This window comes from Sinohyriopsis cumingii, chromosome 3, assembly GCF_028554795.1.
Source record: "Sinohyriopsis cumingii isolate HCF-2022 chromosome 3, ASM2855479v2, whole genome shotgun sequence".
Classification (NCBI taxonomy): Eukaryota; Metazoa; Mollusca; class Bivalvia; order Unionida; family Unionidae; genus Sinohyriopsis; species Sinohyriopsis cumingii.
Window position 1 is genome coordinate 108,176,535 of NC_142963.1, and position 27,445 is coordinate 108,203,979.

Below are 27,445 nucleotides of genomic sequence, written 5' to 3' on the forward strand. Positions count from 1 at the left end.
GAGGTAGTAGAGAAAGTTATTCTAATGTAACATGATCATTGACTATTATCAGTGAAACATAATTTACCAAAGGAGTTGTGGTTTTTGTATTTTCTGCTATTTTTCTTTCCCTATTTGTTTTGATCAGTTTAATTCCATCTGTACAGGCATTTTTTCTTATGACACTTTTCTTCTGGGATATAGGTCTTCATCATGTGTTTGCATGCAGTGATTAGCTGCTATGGTACTAATCATAGCTATTCAGATCTGTATATGCATGCAGAAGCCCTGTGTCATTTATAGAACTCGATAACATTATGCCAAATCTTTTGCTTGATTATCTGTGTCAACCTATTTTACATAGCGTGCCACTTTTTTCGTTTGCTGCTACTTGATATAATGGGGGTGTCATATTGACATACATGTACATACAGTGGTCTACCTCAAGAATGCCCCTCCCCCAAAACCATCAGCCACCCACCTTGTACAGCCAGAATCCCTTTGCATTGTTCAGTTTATATTCAGAAGTACCGCTCTAGAACAGCCACCCCTCTGACTCGTCCAGTGGTAGCCATATTGATGGAAAAAAACTAAAATATATCACTTATTAGTGACCACAGAATAGGCACGACACACTGAAGTCTCACAAATTTGTTGATTCCTAAATTCAACACATTGACATTTGTTCAAACATGCCATTAATGTACTTTAGTCCAAATGTAGAGTTACATAATCCAGTTATCCTTACCGCTGTGTCTTCCATAGATGTCAGGATTTTTCCACTTTGATTAGATTCATAGATTAGAAAAATGTATTTTAAAGCATACCAGACTCAGGCTGTGCATTTCATGTAATAACTGCATATTGCCAGTGGTTGGGATAATTTGTTGACAAAAGAGAAAAATCTTTTCAGACAGTCTCAATTCATTAGCAAAAGAGAAAGCAGAAAACTCAACAAAAAGACAGAGTCCTGTGATCGCTGCTGAGAAATTTGATGTCAGAAAGATTCATGCATTCTACACAGTGGGAACAAGGAATGGGAAGACAATGATTGCTAAAACTTGATGTTTGTACCTGATTTATTGACAAGGTGGTTTTGGACAATGATTTACAATTATTCAGAATTATTTTAAATAACATTAGTATACATTTTACTACATTGATTCTGAACTTATGATTTATTGGTGAAAATGTTCAATGTATAAAATTGGTTATGCTTTTCATACTCTATGTATGATTATTACTGACATATGTGGTCCCCCATTAGAAAGACCACCTCTCTTATCAGACCACTTTCCTGCTGCAAAGGGTGTGGCTATGTAAGAGAATCACTATAAAAATGTTTGTGAAGTTGAAAATTTATCATGCCATATTGACATGTAGTAAAAGTCGGTTCAGGAATGCACACCATGATAAATATGGTACAGATCATATAGAAAGAGAAAATTCTGAGGCCAGAAATACAGGCTGGGTTTGCAAAATTGGAGGTATGCTATGCCCACCTGTATATATCTGAGACATTGTAGAGTATTTACTTCTGTTATTGGAAACTGTCAGCTGTTATTTCTTTTTTGCAGGGCTTTCCATTAACAGTTTGTCCTCCAGCTATTTTGAGGATAGCCAAGCATGCCTGTGAAAACAATAAAGTATTTTGTATGAACCTGTCTGCACCATTTTTGTGCCAGTTTTACAAAGAGCCCATGCTGCAAGTACTTCCTTATGTGGACATTTTGTTTGGAAATGAAGCAGTAAGTAGCTTATGTCTTCAACTACTGTTCTGTAAGTTAGAGTAAACTTAAAATGTTATTGTTAAATAATAAATTTATGAAGAAAGTAACAGCAGCTGCCAGTCATTTCTTTAGCAGATTCAAAATTTTATTCATAAATTGAGAATGACCTTCTTTGAGGTACGTTTTTTGCCCCCTTCCCCCACGGAAGTGGAAATAGAGTTTTGTCTTTGTTCATCTGTCATATCACATCCCAGTCATTGTAACTTGCATTTTCACTTAGCGACTTTTGAAGGACATTATTTAATAGAGTGAAACCATTTGGTAAAAGACTTTGCATTGAAATTCTATGCCAAGTTTCATTTTCATCAGTTGGAGACAAAATTTGATGAAGTTATGGTCCCAGCTTAAAATGCAGGCCTTCATGTTCATCAATCTGATTCAAATCTGTATTCCTACTTGGAGATCTGAGAAACACTGATAACATTTAATGTTTTGGTGACCTTTGGAATTCCCAGTCTGCTTATTTTTAGTAACCAATCAGATAAAGCATAGCATTTTATGCGAGTAATCATTAGTAATTATAAGTTCTGAATGACAAATATCAGTTTTAGAAATATGTAAGTTTATGCTCATATTTGTACGATTTTTAGCTGTACATGTCGTTGACTTTGAGAGCTTATGTGATGGCCTATTGTTTGTTGTCATTAGCACAAGTTTCTTATCACTATTCCTCCTAAACAACTTGGAAAATTGATTTGAAACTATACATACAAGATGTAGTTTGTCCTAAATTAAATGGCGCTGCTCATACATCCAATATGGCTACCACATCATCTGTCTTGAAAATCTCATTATTACTATGCATCCTAAACAGATGGTCGTATCAACATGGGGTCGTTTTCCAGAAGACTCTTCTTTTGATGTCCTATTGGTCCTGAATGAATATGATGTGGATGTGAAATCCAGTGTGGTCAGATTTGCAGCCATCTTGAAAATCTTCATAATGCTATTCATCCAGAACAGAAAGTTAAATCAACATGAGGGGTTCACCAGAAGACTTCTTGTGACATCTGGTTGGTTCTAAATGAAGATGGTTGCACTTGATGTTCATTATGGCAGTTATGGCAGCCTTCTGAAAAATGTTCTTACCACTTCTCCTGACCAAAAGTTATATTGACATGGGGTTTTCAGCAAAAGACTTGCTGTGATGAATACTTGGTAGTAAATGAAATTGTTCCACTTAGATATCCAATATAGTAGCCAAAGTGGCCATCTTGAAAATCTTGTTACAGATACTTCTTCTGAATATATGGTTATAACAGCATGGGATTTTCACTAAGAGGCTTTTTATAGTGTCTAATTGGTCCTAAATGAAAAGGGTGCCAATATGGCAGCCATCCTGAAAATCTTATTGTTACTTCTCCATAATTTATGGTCATATTGACATAGGATTTGCAGCAACATACCTCATATGATGTCTGGTTGGTCCTAAATGAAAGCAGTACCAGCTTGACATCAAACTTGGCTGCCTTAGTAGTCATGTTGAAAATCTCATTGCTGATCGTTCTTGATATTAAATAAAAATTGTACTGATCTGATATCCAATATGGCTGCCACAGTTGCCGTCTTGAAATCTTGTCATTATTTCTAGATGGAAAGTAATGTCAGCATTGGGTTTTCAGCAGAAGACTTTTTATAGTGTCTAGTTTGTAATAAATGAAAATGGTGCCAATCTGACATCCAGTATGGCTACAAAGGCACCCTTCATTAAAATCTTTATGTTGCTACTCTGAAGAAATGGAAAGTCATATCAAGATGGTGTTTTCATTACATGACTAATTATGATGAGTAGTAGGTTTTACAATCAAAATGGTGCTAGTCTGACTTCATGCATACTTGAAACACTGAATGTGCTGGAAATCTTGTCACTAATTCTCCTGATTGGATGGTCATATCACCATGGGGTTTTCACTACAAGTCTTCTAATGGTGTCCATTTTGTCCAAAATGAAAATGCCAATCTTGCATCCAATATGACCACCTTAGTGGCTGATTTGAAAATCTCATCACTCAAGAATATTAGAGATGGTTTTCAGCAATTAAAAAGAGGAATAGTGTTATCTTGAATTCCAGGAAAATATTTTCAAACCAATTGAGCATCAGTCCCTTCAAAGGACTCTTGTTTATTTTCAGAATTAAATGGTATGGGTTTGTTAGTGATCTTTAAGAGATAGAGGGAAGGGTACAGCTGGGGAATGAGGATTTGGATATAATGTATGTTTCTACTTTTGTGTTTTTGATTTTTGATTTTTAATTGGGATATTTGCCTTGGCGTCTGTACCAAGTAATATGTCAGATACTTTGATTCCATTACTGTTGGTATGATAAGGTATTTTATGGAGTTCTAGTTGGTACAAAATGTAAAAACCTAACAGGCAATGATTCTTATATGGAAATGGAATTACCCCTTTCCCTAATCCAACAAGTACTGATGTAAATGTAATTTTTGTTAATCCATGATAATTGATACTGTAAAATAAAATTAATACACCATAGATTTGAATGTAATCAATATTATTTATACTCTTCAGGAAGCAGAAGCATTTGCGAAGGAGAATAATTTTAATGTAAGTATTCCATTGATGACTATATTCAAAGAAATGTTTGAGAACCTCGTGTAAATCAAAGATTGATAAATTTAGCACTCCTTGCTGTAAGCCCCTTCATGGTAGCATCATTCCTATTGTAAGGCAGATATGGTCATGGACTCCATTTCAAACCTGTCAACACTTACGATTTTGATAAGTCTTGCAGAAATTACCCTTATGATATGGACTTACATAATAATAGCAAAAATTACACCAATACTACTGTCACAGTAAATCTTATTCTGATCCTATTAGAATTAGTGTAGTTGGTTAGGGAACAAAACTGCCTTTACAGGAGTACCTCAGATGCTTTAAACTTTGCATTCATTTTCATGCAAAGCATTTGCATGATCTGGCTGCGACTTAGAATTATCAAAAAATTAGGCATCTAACACAATACATGTTCAGAATGAAACGGACAAGCCTCATAAAAAGTTTAATAGTTAGCACAGAAGTATAAAAAAGAATGCTCAGAATTCTTGAGGAAAAAACAGGAAGGGCAACAATTATATTTATTGAAAATTTGTTGATTTGAGAATGTCTTTTGTTGGGAAAGGTGACTGCTGTCACCTTGTGAATTGAAAAGAAAAGCCATGAGAGATAGCTAGTAGCCATTTAAACATTTGCATATGAACTGTAGTTTGTGAAACTGTACTGAAGGTAATTAAGGTCTGATTGTACTTTTCAAACTTTTTAGTTCAACATAATATTTATCATTGCTGCATTAGTCTCTGAGTACATTTCTGAACTTTTTAAATGCATGTTTTGCAACCTGACAATGTTTTTGGATATTTTATTATACCTTTTTGAAAATTGGTCTGACTTACAGGAAAATATCGACTGCCTTTCTGTGAAGGTGTTGATGGGGTTGGGCGGTCTGCATTAAGTGGTAGTAAAATTATATCTGTTGTGTATTTCATTATGAGGTGGTCCCGTTATAAGGCATTATACTTTATTGATCTGTTTGCAGTGTTATAATGAGGGACGAGGAGGGATATCTGTACTTTTTTGCAAGTATAAAGCATCCTTTGCACCCGGGTATTTCTCTCTCAAATATCTTCCACAAACATTCTGCCTTAAGATCCAGCCCTCCTAGTAGAAGTTTTAGCTATGGGAGCTAAATGTTCTTGGGCCACACATCGGATGGAACGATCTCTTGATTTAATAACTGATGCCAAATCTCATGTGTACCCAAGTTACTAATTCCACTTGTGTCAAGTAGTAGACACTTTCCAGTTGAACAATCTCGCAAACCATCCAGAATTTCAGAAGATATTCAACATTAGAGTAAATTGGAGGAATTTCTCTTCTGAGGCTTCATCTCGAGCACATGATTGTGAAAATCCCCACAAAATTAAAGATTTCCTGAAAGAAATATTTTCATAAAGAATGTGCCACTTTTTCATTCTTTAAAAATTGTAATTAAACATTCTGGTTGTCACTTAAGGATATGTTGTTCTAGTGTACTTTTGAAACGCATCACGTAGTTCATGTTCAGCACATAGAAACACGTCACATACTTCATGTTCAGCACATGCTCAAGATGAGTTACTAAAAATGATCAGGAGAGCACATGTTTGAGGCCTAGGGTAGCTTAATGGGACAGTGCATTAGATGGCAAAACCAGTTTTCTTTTTACACCATACTACTGGGAGGTCCCCCTTGTCACTGTGTTGGACCTGCCTTTTCAGATTCAGTGGAGTCAAGTGACTACATTTACCAAATCCTAGATGCAGTGCTGCTCAGGTATTTTTTCAATTTTTTGCTTCTTTATTTTGCTGACAATGTCTTTCTGTCTGTTGTAGAATTGTTGTAAATATATGTCCTTTGGTACTTGCCTGCACAGGCTGCTAGTGCAGCCTCTCAGCTTGGGATGTTCTTAATTTGATTTTCATGATTATTATGTTGTGTTTGTAATGATTGTGCATTTAGAAAATTCTGTGTTGCAGCAGGTATTTAAGTTGATGATGCATGTGTATTGCTGAATAATTTCCACTTTGGTTGAATACATACAAGTATTCTTTGAATAATTTATAGTCATAGCATTCACCTCATAGTTGTTAAAATTGACACTTCTTTGACTTTACCTGTATAGGCAGTCTTATAACAGCATACACTTGGTAGTTACTGAAAGCAGTGTTCATTATCTTGACTTGCCATGTTGGCACCTTTTCATTGGTCACTTTACACAGTATTGTGTAGTAGCCCAGTAATGCCTATTCCTTGGGTTCATGAACTCGTGACTGCATAGACCTTGCTTGTTCTAATTCTCATTACAGATTTAGACCATGGGCAGTACTAAATGCAACCAATACATAAACAGTGGAAAGGTGTGGATTATAAAGACGGTACATGTCTAGCATGCACAGGTTGCCACTTCAGGAAAATATGTGTCGGCGTACACTGTTTGGACTGGATGTCTTTGGGTTTTGGTACTGGGAACACCAGCTAAACATAAGGGAAAGCAAAGAAGTATACTCTGAGAGAGGAGGAAGCTATTCGCATTCATGCTGACACCACTTATTTAATTTCTTGTTCACCATTTCTACCCTTGCTGCCTCAACTTGACGATCCACTTTTGGTAAAATGAATAGGCCTAATACCACATGGGTTTAATGGCCAGTCGTCTCTGCCAGATACATAGCAAAATTGAGATAAAATCAAGCCAACTCAGACTCAGTCTCACATGATACAAATAAGGACCAGTTCTGTGGATCAAATAATCCCTTAACCCATCCCAGCATAAAGAACTGGAAAATGTTACTGTTCCACCACCAATCTGTCAGATCACAACACCACAATCAGTCTTACCGGTAAAGGTAAATAAAGAAATGTCTTTCTCCAGTATACCTACCCAACACTAGAATACAGGCACTCATGGATCAGTATACTTACTATAGTGCCACTGGACACTGGGGGCACCGTATGCCCAATGTCCCAGTACCTATTTGGTATGGAATCAACTCATCCACATGCCACTTTAAGGGAATACATGCTTAGTGATCATCTGGAAGTTTCCTTATCCCAATTGAGATGATCTGGTATCATTGGCTGCCACTTTAAACCATTTTCACTAGCTACAGCTCAGCTTGTTAATGAGGCACCATCATTGCCACATTCTCCTTTGTTCTCTTACTCCAATTTTGTCCACAGCTTGGTGCAGAGTTTCAGCATCTGTTGACAAATTGGAATTTATCATGGATGCAAACCTGGATGATCAAGGCACAGTTCGAATCATTGGTTCACCTATTGTATAAGATGGGCTTCCTAACCATTTTAGCCACAGCAGTGAGAACCAGTGAAATGCATGCTTTTTCAGTTATACCAAACCGCCTGCGTTTCTGAAGGATAGGTTAGTGTCACTTGTGACAGACTTGCCTTCATTGCCAAAAACAGGCTCCCACTCAAAGGCAATCAAATTTTTATAGCCACTCTCTTTTCTGCCTTGAACCTTCGAGCTGATGGTCATCTATAGGACCTGGTGTGAATTTTGAAGTGGTACCTAAAAGAATCAGGCCAGTGATAAGACTCTGAAAGAGGGAAAGGATGACATCTCAGTGCAGGCTTGATCATCCTGGATAAGATGGGTTGTCCATTCTGCATACAGAGAATTAACCCAATATCAAATGAACTTGTTACACTTTTTTGGCTTGTAAAGTTAAGGCAATCTCAGTAAGTATTGCTTTCAAGGGAAACTGTTCCCAGTTGATATCATACAAACTGGCTTCTCAGTCATAAGGCTGCCTCACTTAATAGGATATGATTTCTCTGTGTAAGTGAATGTAACTCCCTCCACCTTTTACTCATTCTCAAAAGGTACTATTATTGAATAATATATTTGAAGAAGAAACAAATTTCTCCAGTAAAATATGTTTCTTAGGTAATATTTATGCAATCATAATACAGATGTACCCTCCCAGGCTCCCTGCAGGAACATCCTACTAGGAGAGCACATTCTGCTTCATTAGTAACTGGGGTACAAAACATAAAGGGGAGATCATTCTGATGGCCACATGTGGCCAGAGAACATTTAGCTCCCATAGCTAAAACTTTGGCTGGGAGGGCTGGATTTGCAGAGTAGTGGCAGTACAACTAAGGTAATAAGATCAGATAAGTACTGCTGAAGAAATATTTTTCTTGAAAAATTGGTTCCTTAGCTCTATTGGTAATAGGCTTTCTAACTACAAAATTTGAAAAGGATTGTGTTAGATTTAGGCATATAGGTATAGCCATGTGGACTGAAAGAAGGAAACATTATTTCTTCTTCGAATACGATACCCAATCTTAATACCTTAGGAGAACTACCACTACCTCGCAAGTCCACCCCTACCAGATACTACCTTTAGCTAAAGGGACCTAAAAGTTGACCTATTTGGCAGTTGGACCGAGTGACTTGGCAGAACAGTGTAAGAATATCCCAGTTATTACTTCCGCTAATGCCAAGAAGCATACTCTCGTCACAAGAGGCCCTTGCAAAAGCCAGAATCTTTGTGGAAGATATACCACTACACGTTGGAGCCTTTACAAGTTGCCACCCTTTGTTGTCACACATTTAGGTACTTGCACGTGGAGCCTTAGCAACTTCAGTCAGTTTGTACTATATTTATTTTATACAAGCAAGTCTCTAGTGCTCATTTAACTCTATATATGTGTAATTCCTTTACAAATGGATACATATTGGTGGTGAGTTTTTATCCAAGGCTATTGTAGTGTCCTGGCACCAACTTTAATGTATTTACTTGTACGATGGTCTCTGGGCTTTTTTCTCTACAAGTATTGCCTCATAATGGATTTTGTTGCACCTAATGTTTACATCTCTAAAACAGTGCATCAGTTCCCTTTTACGTGAAGGTTTTGTGTGTAATCTGGACACTGGTGCATTTCTGGTCGGACAAGTACAGGTCAGTGCTTAATACGTGGTTTATTCAGTCTCCTCCTGTGCATGCATGTTTCTACAGGCGGCCTTTGAGTCATGTTTATATGTATAAACTTTAAATCATATTTATCAAGCACTTTGTCACTTGCACATGTAGCCTATGCGACTTCATAAGTTAGGTTTGGGCTACATTATTTACATGTATGTCTTTATAATATGAAGAACTCCTTACATATGTATAATTCTGTCCTTGTATATAAAGGTGAGTTCTTTTACCATAGTAATTTTAGTCTTGGAACACTATGCTTAAATGATTATACCTGTACAGGCTGTCCTTGACCTTACCTACAGGTACGCAGTGTAATTATAATCGTCTGCTATCACTTTTTCCAGGTAACCATCATTTGGTATAGCTATGCACCCACATGGTATTCAAACATCACATGTGTAGGCACACAGGTTTATAAACAGGTGGTATTGTCATTAGATTTTACCTGTATGCTTCCTTTCTTTATTAGACTTCTCAATTTCTGGGTCACCCTTTTAATGATTTAGCTGTGCACAGACATTGTGTTTTAAGACAGGTGCAGGACTACAGCTTTATCCATTTTGCTGTTTTGTCATACAGATTAGGAAAGCACAAACAACATAGAGTTCAGACCGAAGATGTCAACAGCCTGCATGCTTTTTTTTTTTTTCATCAGTGTGAATCTTTTATGGGAACAAGGGAGATAATTCAACTTACCCTTTAGCCATGAAGTGTCAGATATTGACATGCTTGGAAACAGCTCTTGCACCCAAGACACCACCACAGGTCCCATCATTTTTGGAAGGACCTTTCATCCTCGATTTCTCCTACAGAATGGGACAGAGCTTACAAACAGCCAAGTTCCTTCTCATTCAGCAGACATGCGGACAGGTTACATGGATCTAATATACCATAACCCATCCCAACTGATGATCCTGATGATATCCTCCTCACACTGATGACCTATTTCTGTTGCGACTGGCCTAGGCCATATATTAGAGATCACGAAGGGCCCAACATCAGTATTCTGGGCTCAATAACAGCCTGGGCTTTCAGTATGTCAAACCCGACCTTTACAGCCATGTGCAGGGACCAGTCTAACTCGTACCACCTCATGTTGCTTGTTCAGCATGATACCACAAGTAGATCCTCATGCTTCAACAGATGTCACTTTGCAGTTTCTATACACTTTTGCAAGAGAAGAGCCTCTTTACTCAGCAACTGTCTCGAAGTCTTGGTTTCAAATTCAGGGTGTTTCACGAGTTTAGTGAGTGACAGACCTCATCCTCTTTGCCAGGTAAATCTCATGCATTACAGGGGACCATAGCCTCACGCCACACAACCATGATGATGGCTTGTTCTACCAGTACTGTTATCTATTCTACCCTACATGAGGGCACAGGAAGATTCCGCCTTCCAAACCTCGATTCAGGAAGTTTTCCTGCCCCTGTAGCTTTGTCCTCTGACTCCATCAACATCATTCACCAGCACCAGCACCTGTTGATCTTACGATGAACAGAAGGTTCTGAATTTAGTAACATTTGCAGTCTGGGAAAGTTACGTACTTCATCATCAGCTCTTCAGTGGTTCTAACATTTTCACTCCCACCAGCTTTTCATTCAGAATTGCAGCATTGACAGTAATCATGCTGCACTGGGGATGACATAGCCACACTCCATGGAATGGATGACCTTTGTTGACACTGCACAATTATTGGGCAAAATCTTTACCGTGACTTCATTGTTGGACTTTTGTTCTCTGTGGCTATTTTCCCACCAATGGAACATTACTAATCTTCTCCCACTCAGCATAACTCAGGGCATGCATGGGAGTCAGTCTCAACCTAAGAGCATGGCCTTCATCCTCTATCTTATGTTTAACGTTCTGATGGATGAAGTATGCTAACAAGCCATCAAGGAGACGCATTTCCCTTCCTTCTGCAACCACAGTGTCAATATAAGGATAGTATGAGGAATCAACAAAAGGATCCAAGGGCCACTCATAGGATACAAACCTCTGAAAGCCGTCCTATCGAAGCTTCAACAGTTGCATAGCAGTGAAAGGGTTCCACACCTTTTTCTTGGTCCCAGTTGCAAATGACTTTCTATGTCTGGTCATTGCCCAAAGCACACACAATCCATTTATCCAGGCCCCCTTGGTTGTCACTAGAAACACCACAGTGCGTTTTAAATGATATTCATGAGAGAGGATTTCCCATCACTGCAGGTTTAGATGACGCATACCTGCATGTCTCTATTCATAAGGCTCTCGGAACATTTCCTGTGATTCACCTACAACATTATATATCAATTCAGGGCACCCCAACTGAGGCTTTACAGTTGTGACTTCTCTCAATAACAAGGGTTATATCAATCCTACAATGGTTATTTATCCCCAGCAACAAGGAGGACTCCAGTCAATAGAGCTTTGCATCATGTTGTCGGACTTATCTCAAACAACAAGGACAAACTCGATCCTACAGTGGTGATTTATTTTCAACAAGGAGTACCCCAGTCCCCAGACCTTTGCACCATGGTGTGAGACTTATCTCAAACAACAAGGAGGAACTCCATCCTACAATGGTGATTTATCTTCAGCAATGAGGATGAACCCCAGTCCCATACCCTTGCATCATGGTGTGGGACTTTTTGAAGTGGTGTTATCAACAAGCCCTTCAGGTTCACCAAATCTCAGGACTCCTCAGCGTATTGACCGACCCTTCATCTCGGAACAATCAAGTAGTACAGAAGTTATGGTCTCTCCATCCCTCGGTTGTCGCTCAGATCTGTACCCAAAAACCACACCCTTTGTCTCTCCCATCCTGGACCCAACAGCTTGAGCAGTGGATGCCTTATTGTTGGATTGGACCAACCTGAACTCGTACATCAACCCTCCCAAAACCTTTGATTCCAAAGTGATACAGAAAGCAAGGTAATGAGAGCCTGTAGCCTCAGCCTCATCACACCACTCATCGGAAGAGGTTGTGAATCTTCCCTCAGAAACCCCACGTAATTCGGGTTTCCCTTTATCTACTCGTATAACCACGATGGCAGTTGTTTCATCCCTGTCCAGAGCCTTGAACCTGCACGTCTGGATTATCACAAACAGGCCCTCAAAGTTTAACATTTTTTCAACTAGTCATTGAGAGAATTGCTCAGGCACGTTGGCCCTTCACTCTGAAAGCATATGATGTCAATGACAGTTTTATCCATTGGTGCACAAACGAACATATCTAACCTCTCCAGGCATCAATACCACAGATAGCTAACTTCCTTCTCTGGTTCTTTGAAGAGAGCAAGTTAGCGCCAAGTACAATCCAAGGTTAATGATCACTGATTGCAGTCACCTTTCATCAACAGATAAAGGATATCCCAGGACTTATCCGACCTTCTCACCAACTTTATGTATACACAACCAGAAACGTTAACCATAGGCCCAAGGTGGAACCTATCTTGGGTATTAACCTGGCTGGATAAGACACCTTTTAAACCATCTTCAGGGGCATCTCTGGCGCTCCTTTTCCTTCAAGACCTGCTTCCTCATGGCATTTGCAACTGCAGGCAGAATTCTCAAAATACATGCCCTGTCAGCAGACCCAGTGTACATGCAAGTTCAGACAAGATGGGTCACCCTTATTCATGATGACATCCTCTTTCTTTGCCAAGAACTGTCTCTCTTCTACAGGTAGCTAAACTTTTGTCACAAACCCTATGTATCCTCTGGACACTTCAACTAGAAGCCACCTACAAGACCCAGTCCAGGTTTTCAGGTGATTGATTAATATGAACATCACTGTTGCGTCGAGGGAGATTAAGCCTCTTTCTGCTTCTCATAAAAGGAAGGGAAAATCTATCAGAACAGAATATCATGTCCTGGAGTATGGTGGTTATTCGCTCAGCATATAGGGAAATAACCCTAGCTCAATGAACTTTATGCACTTCAGCTCAAGAGGTTCAAGCAGTTGCCACCAACAGAGCATCAGACCAGAACTGTTTGATAACTGACATCAGTCAGGCTGTAGAATGGAGATTGGAGTCCACATTCTCTAGCTTTTATGACCGAGATCTGTCACCCAGAGAGGCCTGTTTGATCTGGTAGGACCTATATCCGCAGCTCAAAAGGTGTCCCTTCCAGATAGATCAATAGCTTCTTAAGACATGGCTTATTGACTTCTGTCAGATTTGCAGGATTTTTTCTTCTTTTGAAGCCCCGACAGATGGAGTCTTCTCCAGTCAGGTTATCTAGAAGCTGTCCTAATACCTTAGGGGATCAGAGATGGTATCTCCAGGGTAAGGTGATGTACTTCCCTCCACGTCTTACCTATTTTCTTATGGTACACCACTCCCTCGATAACTCATGCCCTGATAACTCGCGAACCCGCTTATAACGCGGTGTCAGGCGTGGATCCCATTTTTTCAACCCGAAAATACCCAGAAAGTGTATCCCTATTTATCAAACTTGAAGAAAATCGCAATCAAAATTGGTAACAGAAGCTTTGATGTATTGCTCGTTTTATCGTTGAAAACGGTAGATGGGACCTGGAAATTTTAATCAACATTATGAAATGTCAAATTTAAAAATAGCTCATACAATTTTTTACATTTTCTTTCCAAACGACATTCCTAGTACACCGCAATTAATGATATGTAAGGAAATTTCGATCAATGAAAATGTCACTTACGCCGCGTGGAGGTAGTACATTAATAAATACAAATTAAATAAAGAAATTTATCAATTGAAATTTGTGTTCTAGATCCATCTTTTAGTTTCTTTTAAGTGTAATCGTCATAAATGCAATGTGTCCTCTTGTAATTAAACGTAAAATACGTCAATCTACCGTAACAGCTATGTCTGCGAGCGCTTCTCTGAGAACCTTAATAAGTGCCGGCCATGTTTTGATAACTAACTTGCGGAAGTATCTGTTGTATTGTTGCACTGAATTTAAAGCTGGCCTCCTTTGTATTATCACGTTAATTATGTCTTTTGAATAGAAAAAAAGGAGGTGGAATAAAAGAAAAGTTAAAAGGCACAAAATTCGGACTAACCTAAAATCTAGCGTCTTCGGTCGTATGTCGGGTGAACTCGCTTCATTTGATCAATCGAAAAAACTGTAATAAACGATATTGTGTATGTAACAGAAACTACCTTAAATTCACCTACTCTTTCATAACTGTGATAAAAAATAACAAGGCAGCCAAGCGAAAAATGAATACTTCGTAAAATATAGAGCTTGGTTTCACAGATACGGACCATTGTGAGCAAGCGAGTTTCAGAGAATTCTTGAACTGGCATTTAGAGATATCCTCAGGGATGATAAGCAATTTCATTATTACTTCCACTGAAATCACGACATTAACATTGTACTAATTGAACAATAAAAATTGAGTTTCGACGTAGACGTATCACGAAATAAATGTTGCGTGTTTTTGAAAGAAAAAAAAAGGAATCTTGTTTGGTGGTGTATCAACAGTTAGTCTGGTTCCCAAATTATGGACTACCGATTTGGCAAGATACTATTAAACACCATTACGGGAACCAGACTCATCAAGAAAACAAAAAGCAGTGATGTAATACAGATTCTTCACATACACATAATGGTTCCAACCAGTTGGAATGATCTTTCATATAATGGATATTTTGAAGAATTTTTTTTAAAAAAACAGAATAACGAACAAATTCATTTGAAAAAGTGCATTTTTAAAAATTATTATCGATGTGATTGTAAAATGAGGATTCAGTCATTAAACAGTCCAGTTCCTTAACGCGCCCCCCCACCACCACCACCACTGTTTTCTTGATGTCAAAGCGATTTTATTCAATTTTTGGAGGTCCCTCGGTAACTCGCACCTCACTTATAGTGTGGTCTATGTTTGTGGCCCCCATTGTGTGCGAGTTATGGAAGGAGAGGTGTATTATGATTGGGTAATGTATTCTAAGAACAAACCAATTTTTCTAGTAAAATATGTTTCTTGGGAAATACTTATCCAGTCATAATACACGTACACCCTCCCAGCCTCCTGCAGTTACATCCATAGTGAGCATGCCCTCTGCTCCAGTAATAACTGGGATATTCTTACAATGTGCTGCCAAGTCTTATATGTAAGAGACGATCCCTCTGCCTGACTGCCAAAGAAGTCAGCAGACAACTTTTAGCTCTCTTTAGCTAAAAGTAGTGTCTGGGAGGGCTGGATTTGTGAGGTAGTGTTAATTTTCCTAAGGTAGTATGATTGGGTAAGTATTTTTGAAGAAACATATTTTACTAGGAAAAATTGTGGTTTCCTCCAGACTAGTTAAGTTCTGTACTACATGCCTTGGCTAAAGTTTGTGCATGGCTTGTAGTTAAGACGAGGAAGGCAATGCCATTTTTAGGGTTAAGAGGTTAAAGCCAGGTTAAAAGGGGCTCCAAAAGAAAAGAATTTCCACAAAACAACTAAAGGTCTGTGCCACAAACCTTGACCAAGTTGTGTGATGACATGCATTTAAAACAAGAATGGTGTCAATAGGTCAAAGTTCAAGATCACATAGATTGAAGGACAAGAAATGGTGTCTGCAAATTAACTTTAATTAAATCACAAAACTCAAAACCACACATCACTTTAGGAAAATGAAAACCCTTCTGCTAATCCAAAGTCTAGTAAATGCTGTGATGTAACTGTCACTGTGATTGACCAATAAAATAGTTTCTTTCATTAATCAGTGCTTGGCATCACTTAGCAACAATTGCATAGTACACAAGTATCCAACCACTAAAAGGGTGTTCAGTATAAAAAGTAAAATATGATTATTTACTAAATGGGCAGTGTATTATGTACATGTCATTTATGATACTTTTGTTTTGATTATGCAATCACAGATGTCTTTTGTGTAATAAAACATGTTGGATTATTAATAAATTGCCTGGAACAGAATTTAAAAAAATAATTAATAAATTTTAGGACATCATCCAAAGTTTAGAGTCATTCTTGCATATATCTTTACTACCTTCTCTTTTTATTAGACCACTGACAGAAAGGAGATTGCCCAGAAAATAACAGAGTGGAAGAAGGAGAATAAAAGCAGGAAAAGGACTGTTGTTATTACACAGGGAGAAGATCCAACCATTGTTGCATCTGGTTTGAATAACTATTGTTGCTTTTCTTGAAAATAATATTTGTATTCAGACTTTTCAAATATGCAAGAAACTAAGTGCAAAATTAAATATTTCCATATTTTTTTTAAATAGTCATAGGGTTTGGCTTCTAGTTAGGGTCTTAATACTTTAAGAGAAGAATATGAAACCTCCAGGAATGAAGTTTGTAGCTCTGCTACAAGGAGTCAAGGAGAGCTTACGGAATGGACTCTTTCCTGTCAATCCTTTTGCACGTTTGCCATAAAACTTGACTTACACATTCACCCATGGTCTAGTTGATCCTAAATGAAAGTGATGCATCTTGCACTTCCAGTATGGCTACCACAATAGCCATCTTAAAAATCTTTTTTATCCTCATTTCTCCTGAATGGATGATTTTGTTAGTGTGGGGTTTTCACTAAAAGACTTTTTATGATGTCCCTGATGAAGATGGTGCTGATCTGAAGTCCAATATGGCCTCCACAGCAGCCATCTTGAAAATCCCATCGGTACTCCTACTGAATGGAAGTTGCTTTGACATGGGTTTTTACCAAGACTTCGTTGATGTTTTGTTTGTCCTAAGTGAAAATGGTGTCACTCACACATTATGGATACCACAGTGGTAATCCTTAAAATCTTGTTGCTACACCTGAATGGATGGTCATAAACACACGGGGATTTCAGTAAACAACTTCTTGTATTGTCTAGTTTGACCTAAACAAAAATAGTTCAGATGTAATGTCCAATATGGTCACCACTGAAGCAATCTTAAAATCTTGTTATCAGTACTCATCCTGAAAATATGTCATCATGGACTGTGTGCTAACAGACTTCTTGTGATGTCTTGTTCATCCCAAATAAAAATGGGGCCAAGCTGATGTCCAGTATGACCACCACAGTAGCCATCTTGAAATTCTTGGTATCACTACTCCTCCTGATTGGATTTTCAAATCAACATGGGGTTTCAGCAAAAGACACGTTGGTCCAAGATGAAAATGGTGCATATCTGACATCCATTCTGTAAACCACAGCAGCGGATTTGAAAATCTTGTTATTGCTGAAGTGCATCGGAGATGGTCCCAGCATTTAGCAGGTTAAAAAAAGATAATGATTTTATCTTGGATATTCTTTTTGGCAATTAAAGTATCAGTCTCTTCAAATGACTCTTGCTAGAACTTATGGGACGGCCTGTTGTGCAGCATCCAGCATCTGTTAATCCCTTAGCATCTGTTAATCCCTTAGCACAAGTTTGTTATCACTACTTTTTATAAACTGCTTAGATGAATGACATGAATTTTACACAACTGTTCATCTCAAGGTTTAGATGGTCCTAACAAACACAGGGGCCACATTGCATTGCACCTGTCTTGTGTAGGTTTTAGAGTCTCGGCTTGACCAATGTGTGTATGTGAGAAACCTTGCCAGTAGCTATCTTCCATTACCAAATATGCTGGCTGCTATCATTTGCTGAAAATTGGTGTTAAACCCTCACAAAAAATGAATCAAGCAAATGAACATGGTGCTGTTCACAGGCATTCAATATGGTCACCACAGCAGCCATCTTGAATCTTTTTTATCATACTTCTATTGAATGTATGGTCAAATCAACATGGAGTTTGCACCATTAGACTTCTTATATTTAGTTTATCACAAATGAAAATGGTGCTGATCTGATGTCTAATATGATCAACAATGCAGCCATCTTGAAAATCTTGTTATTGCTACTTATCCTAAATGTATGGTCATATCAGCATGGAGTTTGCACTTAAAGACTTCTTATGAGATCTAGCTTATCCTAAATGAAAATGCCAATCTGATAACCAATATGGCCACGATGGCAGCCATTTCCTTATCACTGCTACTGGATTTTTCACCAGAAGACTTGTGTCTAGCTGTTGCTAAATGAAAATGATGCTGTCCAGACATCCAATATGGCTGCTACAGTGGTTACTTTGAAAATCTTGTTATTACTATCCACTTAAATGGAAAGTCATATTGATATACGGTTTTAGCCAGAAAACTGATTAATGAAAATGTTGTAGGTCTGACCTCAAATACGACCAGCATGAAAATCTTCCTGATGCTACCCTATATAAATGGGAAGTCCTGTCAAGTTGGTCCTGTATGAAAATTGTGTCAATCTGACATCCAATATAGCCACCATGGCAGCTATCTTGAGAATCTTGCTGCCACTGCCAAAGAATTGATGGTCAGTTTGATATTTTTACTAAAAGTCTTATGATAACTAGCTGGTCCTAAATGAAAATGGTGCCCAGGAGACATCCATTATGGCTACTAAAATGAACACATTGAAAATCACTAATTTTCTAGTGGTCTCTAGTCTGTCTTGTATCAAGAAAGGTGTTGATCTTTGATTCAGTATGGCTGCAATAGTGGCTCATTAAAAATAACTCGTTAAAATTATAGAAAATTAACTCGCGAAAGGACCATACTATTACTTTAATCATTTTGAATCCCATGGTTTAATCTTTTTTGAGCTATATTATAGATTCATTATCAAACGTACAAGTGATGTGTTTTCTGCTTTCTAGATGGTAAAGTGGAGGAATATCCAGTGATTCCTATAGACCAGAAAGACATAGTGGACTGTAATGGAGCTGGAGATGCATTTGTTGGTGGTAAGAACATAATTATGATGTTGTAAGTTGACATGTCTTTATGTGCCAGAAAGTCAAGAAAATATGCAGTCTTATTTTCTTTTCTCCAGTACTCGGATTTTAGAAGTATAGTGACTTCACCAAATTTTCCCTAATAAGTTGCTTGGGATTGGCGACATTTTACTTTCTCAGACTTCTCTTACACATTGCTATTGTTTGTCCAAAGGCACCTGCTATTCTATTTGATGATTTTGGGGTGGTTTTTTTTTTTCTTCTTTCATTTTTGTACCAAATAATAAAATAAACTGCAAAATTCTAGTCCTCTTCATTTTGGTATATTGTTGATAGTGTTACACGCCCATCTTTATGGACATGCTACTAAAGCAGTTGATTCTGTACTTTCTAAAGTCAGCTACGATGTTTTGCTGTTCTGTTTTCACTCCTTTAGTTCCTTCCTTATTTTGTATACAGATGAGTTGCCTTTTGCATATTCATTAGAGATTTTATTGTAATGTAATAATTAACATGATTTTTTGGCATAATTTGATTTATATATTTAGGCATATTATCAGATATATCAATTGATAAAGTCATTCGTGATTACATCATGTGAGGATGATGTCCAGATTTCAGTACAATGACCCATATATTGTCTCCATGTTTTGGACAATGAGCAATATGTAAACAAGGTCATTGCGAACCATCTTCAAGGCAGTGATTTTATTCAGCCAAGTGTGGTGAAAAATGGCATTTGGTATCAGATGTAGGAGACTTCTATTTGGATGGGGGCTAAAGGGAAAATGGATCTTTTGATAATTTTCTGTTGATTCATTTTTATAAATATTTATTTTGAGAAAAGGAAACATAGTTGAAAAAATAGTGTTATAAATTGCTGGAAAATGAATCGATTTAGAATGGAAATCATCCAGATTGCAAGGTTAAGGAACTCATGAGAATGTGAGAAATGTTTATTCATTTAATTTTTGAAAACAATGATTGAAGATTATGCTACTTAACTGTTGGTTTCACAAAATAAATCTTGGAGCCAAGTATTTTTGACTAAATGTTTTATATCATTGATTGAATAATGAAGAGAACCTACCCAAATGAAGGAAGACAGGAATCTGAAAGAATAATATCGTACAACTGATCTGAAAATATCAGCTGGTTTATGTTCTCAAATATTTGATTTTTAAGACATTTTTATTTGATTTTAAATGTTTTCCTATATACAAATTAAACTTTACATCAAAGAAAAATAATTCTTTACATGACAGTCATTCTTAAAATAATACGAAAGTACAGGCAATTACTGTTTCTGAAATTACTTAGACCATTGTTTTATTATAATTACAATTCTTTGTAAATATGATTGTGATAATGTGAATAAGACACCGGTCCTATTATAACTGGGGGCTGAATATTGGTGTGGCATCAATTCTCAACCAGCAAGTCTATATTTAAAGGTATCGTAAACTTTCTCAGCAAGAAAACAGTTTTCCCTCACAATAAAGTAGATCAGTGTAACAAAAGTCCCCTGATATAAAAGGTGTATGGTAATGTATCTAGTTGTACTGATTGAATTATTTTTTCCATATAATGTACCCCAGTTTAATGCATCTATGTCACAGTAGACGTTTGGGGCTCCTCAGAACAGTCTTATAGTGTGGGACCACTATAATTTGCTTTGCTGCTGAATCAAGTACTTTTTGTGTGTATATTTCAGGTTTTCTAGCTCGGCTGGTAGCAAGGAAGAGCATGGCAGAGTGTATCAGATGTGGACACTATGCAGCTAATGTCATCATTAAGCGTTCAGGATGCACATTTCCTGAAAAACCGTCTTTTGTACCTAATGAATAGTCCCAATAGCCAATATACATACATACAGTAGTTTCTGTAATGAATTCCAGAAACCATATTTTTCATTCGGAACTGAGTCATAGTCCTACATTTTATGAATGTAGTTCATATTAATTTTGCAAAATTCTGTCCAATTTCTTTATATTCAAGATGTTTTCATCACTTATTCATACATAAGTAGGTCTGATTATGCTTTGTGTAGTACATTTTAATCTGTCCAGTCCTCTGATCTGTAGTCTTATTCAACCAGAATCTTCTATGGATCCATGTGATGCCAGTATGAGACTTTCCCAAAATTTTGAGAAACTATTTCCCCGACTGATTAGATGCGAGGTGATGTCTTGCATCATGATACTAATGAGATGATGTCATGTTTCACATGTGCTTTGCTGCATCATTTGAGACGCCTTCTGTGGCAGCCTCTATCGTCCAGGTTGTGTCCAGTTTAATTTTGGTCTGAATAATTGTTCTTTGCTTAAAACCAGAAGGCATTGCTGCAGCACCTTGTATCAGTTACAGAGATCAATTAGGCATTTACTAGTCTCATGTATTGCATGGATCATATGGAGGCCACCTAAGAGTCTGACTTATAGTTTCACTATACATCTCAAATTTATTTCCTCAAATCAAAATTTTTAAATATCTTTCTTATTGCTCAGTTGGAAACATTTTAGTTTCATTTGGAAAGTACAGTAGAGTCGTACCATCTTTAATTCTTTTGTACAACGTTTTATTTTATCTGTCAAAAAAAATTGAGGAATTCCCCATTCCTTTTTTATATACTTGCCATAAAGCAATATGGTATGCCTTTATAATCTCCATCTGTCTGTTCCCTATTTAGTTTTGAGACAACAGCTCTTGTTCTTTACCATCAGCTGTTAACAGTCTTTGTAAGTTGCTTGCATCTGAGGCAAGGACAAAACCCATTGATTTTGCATTTTTGAACTACATTGAAACCTCACATCAGAGAGGTTTCAGTCCTATTTTCAGATTCCCTTTTCACACAGAAAGCCATGTAAAACCTTGAATTCGACAGCTCCTTAATATCCTAAGTTTAACTGATGCATGATTTGTTGATATAACCTTGAAAAGCATTCTTTTCTAGTGGCTGAATTGTCACATTGGTCTTAATGGTAATGAAAGGGCAGATAAAGCAGCCAGAGTTGTCTTGATGTCACCTGTTTCCAAGTGGAAATTCCATATACGGACATCAAATATTTTATATTTTATAAGCTTACTTGGGAAAATATGTGGAATGAAAACTCCACAAATGATCTGTTTAACATCAAACCCAAGGTCAAAGAGACTGAATGAACGGAGACTGTTTACACACAATATTTTTACTTGTAAACCAGATACCTTGACCAATCTTTGTAACGGATTACATTTGAAATAAGAAAGACACTATTTATTTTGGGGTCAGTGTCAAGGCCACTGTGACTGTAAGGACAAAAATGGTTTCCACGCGTTATCTCAGGTTCTTTATCACCTTTTTTTTATGCCAGACTTTGTGGATGGCTTGCATTTGAGACAAAGAAGACATTTATTTATTTTGTATTCATTCATTTTTTGTTCAAAATGTTAGTTGTCAAAGTCACAGAAACTGAAAGAAGAAATGCTATTTCCACAAAACTACTTGAGTGATGAATGACATTCCTTGTTGGTTTTGGGGGTTAAAAAGTCAAAGGTCATGGTCAGATGGACCTGAAGAAGAAAGGTTTTCATGCAATAACTTGTGTCCCACACATGTAACCATGTCCAATCATTGTGGTTGGCTTGCATTCAAGACAAGAAAGGCCTTGATTTTGAAGTCATTAGTTCAGAGGTCAAGGTCACAAGACTGAAAAAGGATAAATGGTTTTCAGCAAATTAACTTTATTTGCAAGAAAACAGTCTAACAGGCCTTTGAAATTCCAATTGCCTGTTTCTCAGGGCAGTTTAATTTTTATATGGGCAAGCCAATTAGATCTTAAATGTTAAGGTTAATTGAATCGCCAGTTCATTTCCTGTTTAATAAAATCACAACAATTTTGTGATTTACCCGTCTTCTTTACATATTAAAAAATTTATTTTTATTGAGTAAAAAGCAATACAGGTCTTTTTGTTTTTTTACTATGCTGTATTTGATTATAATTTAACAAAAATATAAACATGACAGACCCAAGGGTGGTTTACTGTTAAATTTTGAAGTATTTAACTACTTTAAAAAAGTTTGTTTTTTTACATAGCTGAGGGTCAAAGCAATCCAGAATCGCATATAAATTGTATAGGTCATAACACAGAAATGTGGAGAAAAATTTGCCAGTACAAAATAGTGTAATGCTTATTTAGAACTCTTGTCAGTTTGGGCAGGTTATAGGTCTTAGACCCCTGTTAATAGTATGTTGTCAATAGTAATTGTGTCAGTATGACAATTTTTAATCAACATTGATTTTTGGCAACAGAAAGCTTTTCACAGCAGATTTACAGCAGGTCATATTTGCTAAAGATTTCCAAAGGTCTTGTTTTATTTTTCATTTATTTTACTTCAGAAAACTGTTATTGCAACTAGATCATTTGACTTCCAGTGTCTCCCAAGGCTTGTGGAAAATATCTCATAATATTTTGCAAAACAAAGTGATGTTATAATGACATTGTGTAAATGAAAATTATGTCGTAATGATATTGTGCAAAACAAAGTGATGTCATGATGACATTGTGTAAATGAAAGTTATGTCCTAATGATATTGTGCAAAACAAAGTGGTCATAATGATATTGTGTAAATGAAAATTGTCATAATGATATTGTGCAAAACAAAGTGATGTCATAATGATATTGTGTATAAAAAAGTGATGTCATGATGACATGGTGTAAATGAAAGTTATGTCATAATGATATTGTGGTTACATCATTTAGAGCTGTGCAGTAAGCATATTAGTTTACAAAAGGTGACTATCTTAATAGTTGGGAATCATAGTAGAATTAACACCTGTCTGTAAGAGTCACTTTTCTAATGTGGAAATTGGACATATCTAGCATCATCATTCAGACAATACACAACTTTAGAATCTTGCAATTTGATTAGCAAAATATAAAATAAGAGAGTATATAGAAATCCTAAGTGTTTTTTCTTCAAGTTGGAACATTTCAAGACGTTCTTCATGACTTTTCCAAATCTGGTCCCATTATGCATAGGTTAGGTCACTACTCTGGAAAATACATGTGCTGGTTATATGATGGTGCAGTAGTGATATCTGATAAAACAAACGTTGCATCAGACAACAGAGCTATAATGATGTATGTCTTTCAAACATTTTTTTTAATGCAGAAGTCATAAAACCAATGATACCTGTGTCACTGTATGCAAATACAGCTGTGGCACTTCAACATTTTCTTGCTTCAGACATTCAGCTTAAATTATGAAATGACAAAATATGGGTACAAAACAGCTGTTCATGTAGTTAATGGATATAAAATGGATGGCCATGACAGATTCTGGAAAACATCAGACATGACTGTCTGAATATTCCTACAATGTTTGTATCTCCGCTTTTGCTCCGATTTTATGTTCCCACAAGAATGTGTACAGGACATTTGGCATTGCCATTTTCCATCCATCATGCCTTAGTCAAGTTTTGTTTCAGTCAGTTTCTTGGAAATTGTTTGCCTCAGAAATAACACCCTTGTATGTAGAATGGTCTAAATGAGTTCAGCATTGTTTTACCAAAATTGGATCACAGTGATCTTCATTTCAGATTTCAGGAACATGAGCAGCTTTTGCATTTGTCAATTTCTCTATCATAATTTTGCCAAAGAAATTGCAACGTGGTACATAGATGTGTCCTGTTGATTACAAGACTTTTGTAACCAAAGTAGGGCACTGTCACCTACATTTCATGCTTCAGTTGTGAGTTTTGCATTTGTCATTTTCTCAGGTATTATTGGGAACATTTTCTTGGGTATTATTGGGAATAGCAACATGAAACTATGTGCATCATGTTGAGCACAATACAGCCTTACAATTCTTCAGTTGCATTGATTAAATTTTCACACCTTCATGGTTTAGTCAATATTTCAATTTTTCAGTTTCACATGCACATTTTACAGTAAGGTTGGCCAGATGGCAGGTCATTTGTGTTCTCTAAACATGTCTAGTTGATATCACATTTTGCAAAAAAATATTATTTAAAAAAATCAAAATAAATCTCCCAAGTTAACTGTGTGACCCAGGATCACAGGCCAAAGCTGCAGATAAAGCAAGACGGGACAACACTTTTCATAGGAGAAGGAATTGTTTTGCCAACATTTTTATTTGCAATGTAATCCACTTTTGTCTTCCTGTGTTTTGATATATTGACAGTGCTAAATGAAGAAAAAAGTATTATGGAGTGAAGAGAACTTTCCCAACGGTAAAACTGGACATTTTTACCATATATACCATCTTGTGAATGTCAGATATAAGTTGACACTCCAGCCCCCACCCACTTTATTTTAGACTTAAAAAATAAATAATCTTGGACCCTCCAGGGTTGTACTTTTCAAGTCATACCAATCTATAAGGGGTGACTTGCATTGGTGAGTCATAGCTGCACTTTGGATATAAAGTAATCATGTAATTAAATTCATAGAAATCCATGTTTGACATTTTAAATCCATTTATATCTTACTGTATGTCACATGGTGGAATAAAAATAGTCGAGAATGATCTGATTCACAGTAGTGTGTAATATATTAATGCCACATGTCTTGCGAACAAACCCTGAAAGTCTATACTTGTCCTTCATAGTATACTATAAATATCACAGTCTGATGTCATCTGGTACAAAGCCCAGATTTCATCTGACTCGGACTCATCATCTGTGAGTGCCTATGTGTCAACTGAGCTCAGGTTCTGAGTTAAGCTACACTGATATCATATAGTATTTGAAATGGTATTGAAGAATATGCCGCAGCTGAAGTGTCAGTTGTGCAGCATAATCAGAGGAAGTTGAAATAAGCTGTTAACTGAATATAAGACTGCTTGACAAGAATTAAATTCGCAGCTTCATCAAAGGGTTACCAACTGGGGAAACAAAGTGGGTGCTGCCATTACAAGCTAAAGGAATAAAGTCGGACACCCAACCAGAATTGCAAGAGTCAGCTGAACAATTATCTCAGTTCATTTCAAATCAAAAAATTGTCAACTTGGGGAAAATAATTTTTGTACTGCCTTTAGAGCTAAGGGTTTATCAGTCCATATGCACTGGCAGATAACTTTAGAAATATCACCTGGAAATTATCTGAATTGACAGTATTTTTTATGGACTGCAAACATCCAGATTCTAGAGTTTTAAATATTACCCGTAGATTTCTAAAAATGTTGTGTGTCATCCTTATTGGATGACCCCTACTCGGCATGTACTGAATTTTCATTAGTAAAATAGGACTTAAAAGAGTATCGGCAGTTGCAAATTATTTATTAACACATTGCTAAATGGATTGTTCTCAAGGAGAAAATTGCAGTAATAAAACAACTCATTTGCATTGTAATCATAATAACCATATTTACATTTCCAGTTGTTTGCATATATCCAAATATAACAGTGAAATTAGTCCATTTTATATTTTCTTGGGGTTTTTTTCATCACATTTAATTGGGATGCATGTATTTCAGGTTATCAAGAACTTGGCATGCTGCCATTTAAAATAGGTGATACTGTTATTCATCAGCCATGATCATTCAGATGTGAGTGGTTTTGGGGGACGTTTTTGCATATCTACCATATACATTTGCTTATAAGACAAGTCCAACTGCAAACTGCACAGACCAAGATCAGCCGTCGCATAATGCGCTGGCATATCATGGGCTGTGCAGTTTGGTAGGAGTATTTACTAAAACGAACAAGATCGACCCTGATCAGCAGGCAAATTATGCTATGGCTGATCAGGATCTTTGTTGTTTGCAGTTTGACTTGTAAGCGAATACATACTGTATATTGTTTGCTTCCCATTGTTTCCAGTCATAGTATAAAGGGGTGGGGAATACAATATAAATAGATAAAATACTTGACAATTAGAAATGGTTCATGTTGAACTGGGATCGATCTAGTCCACATTATATAGATATTAAGTGTCATAGTTAATAAAATATGTAATCAAAAGTAATTACTAGAGGTATTAAGTTTATAGGATAAATATATAGATAATAAAATATGTAATAAAAAATAATGGTTACTAGAGGTATTAAGCTTATAGGATGAATGATTATAATGAAAAATGTGTTATGCAGTTGTAATAAAGTAGATGAATTCTATTTTCTTGGTGTTTTATTTATATTCCCACATTTCCATTTGGAGAACTCAAAAATACTCTTTTGTTGGTTTGTAAAATATCCATGAAATGTTTCAAGCTATTTTGCTAGTATTATTAACTAAGCTTTGTGCATAAGTTTATATAGGGCCATTGGTTTCTGATACAACACTTTCACTGATCTCTTAGTTGCGACAGTTTCTTACCGACCAAGTAATTTCAACTCATTACTAGTTTCTGCTTTAGTGTGTATTTTTGTGTCATTTCAGCAGAATAAAATTTTAATGATCTATATGTAGCTTCATAGAATGAAGTTTTGCCATGACTGCAT

General features: G+C 36.7%; 1 protein-coding gene across 2 annotated transcripts in view; it reads left to right on the forward strand.

Moving 5' to 3' along the window:
• Window positions 1–27,118, forward strand: part of LOC149803513 (uncharacterized) — a 64,281-nt gene extending 37,163 nt beyond the window's left edge. For both annotated transcript variants that reach the window (XM_089953258.1, XM_089953259.1), the window contains exons 7-11: window positions 1,557–1,727; window positions 4,300–4,335; window positions 16,258–16,372; window positions 18,921–19,007; window positions 20,713–27,118. In XM_089953258.1, coding sequence (XP_089809384.1) covers window positions 1,557–1,727; window positions 4,300–4,335; window positions 16,258–16,372; window positions 18,921–19,007; window positions 20,713–20,846 — 543 coding nt within the window. In that variant the 3' untranslated portion in view covers window positions 20,847–27,118. The remainder of the gene's footprint in view (window positions 1–1,556; window positions 1,728–4,299; window positions 4,336–16,257; window positions 16,373–18,920; window positions 19,008–20,712) is intronic.
• The last annotated feature ends 327 nt before the right edge of the window (window positions 27,119–27,445 follow it).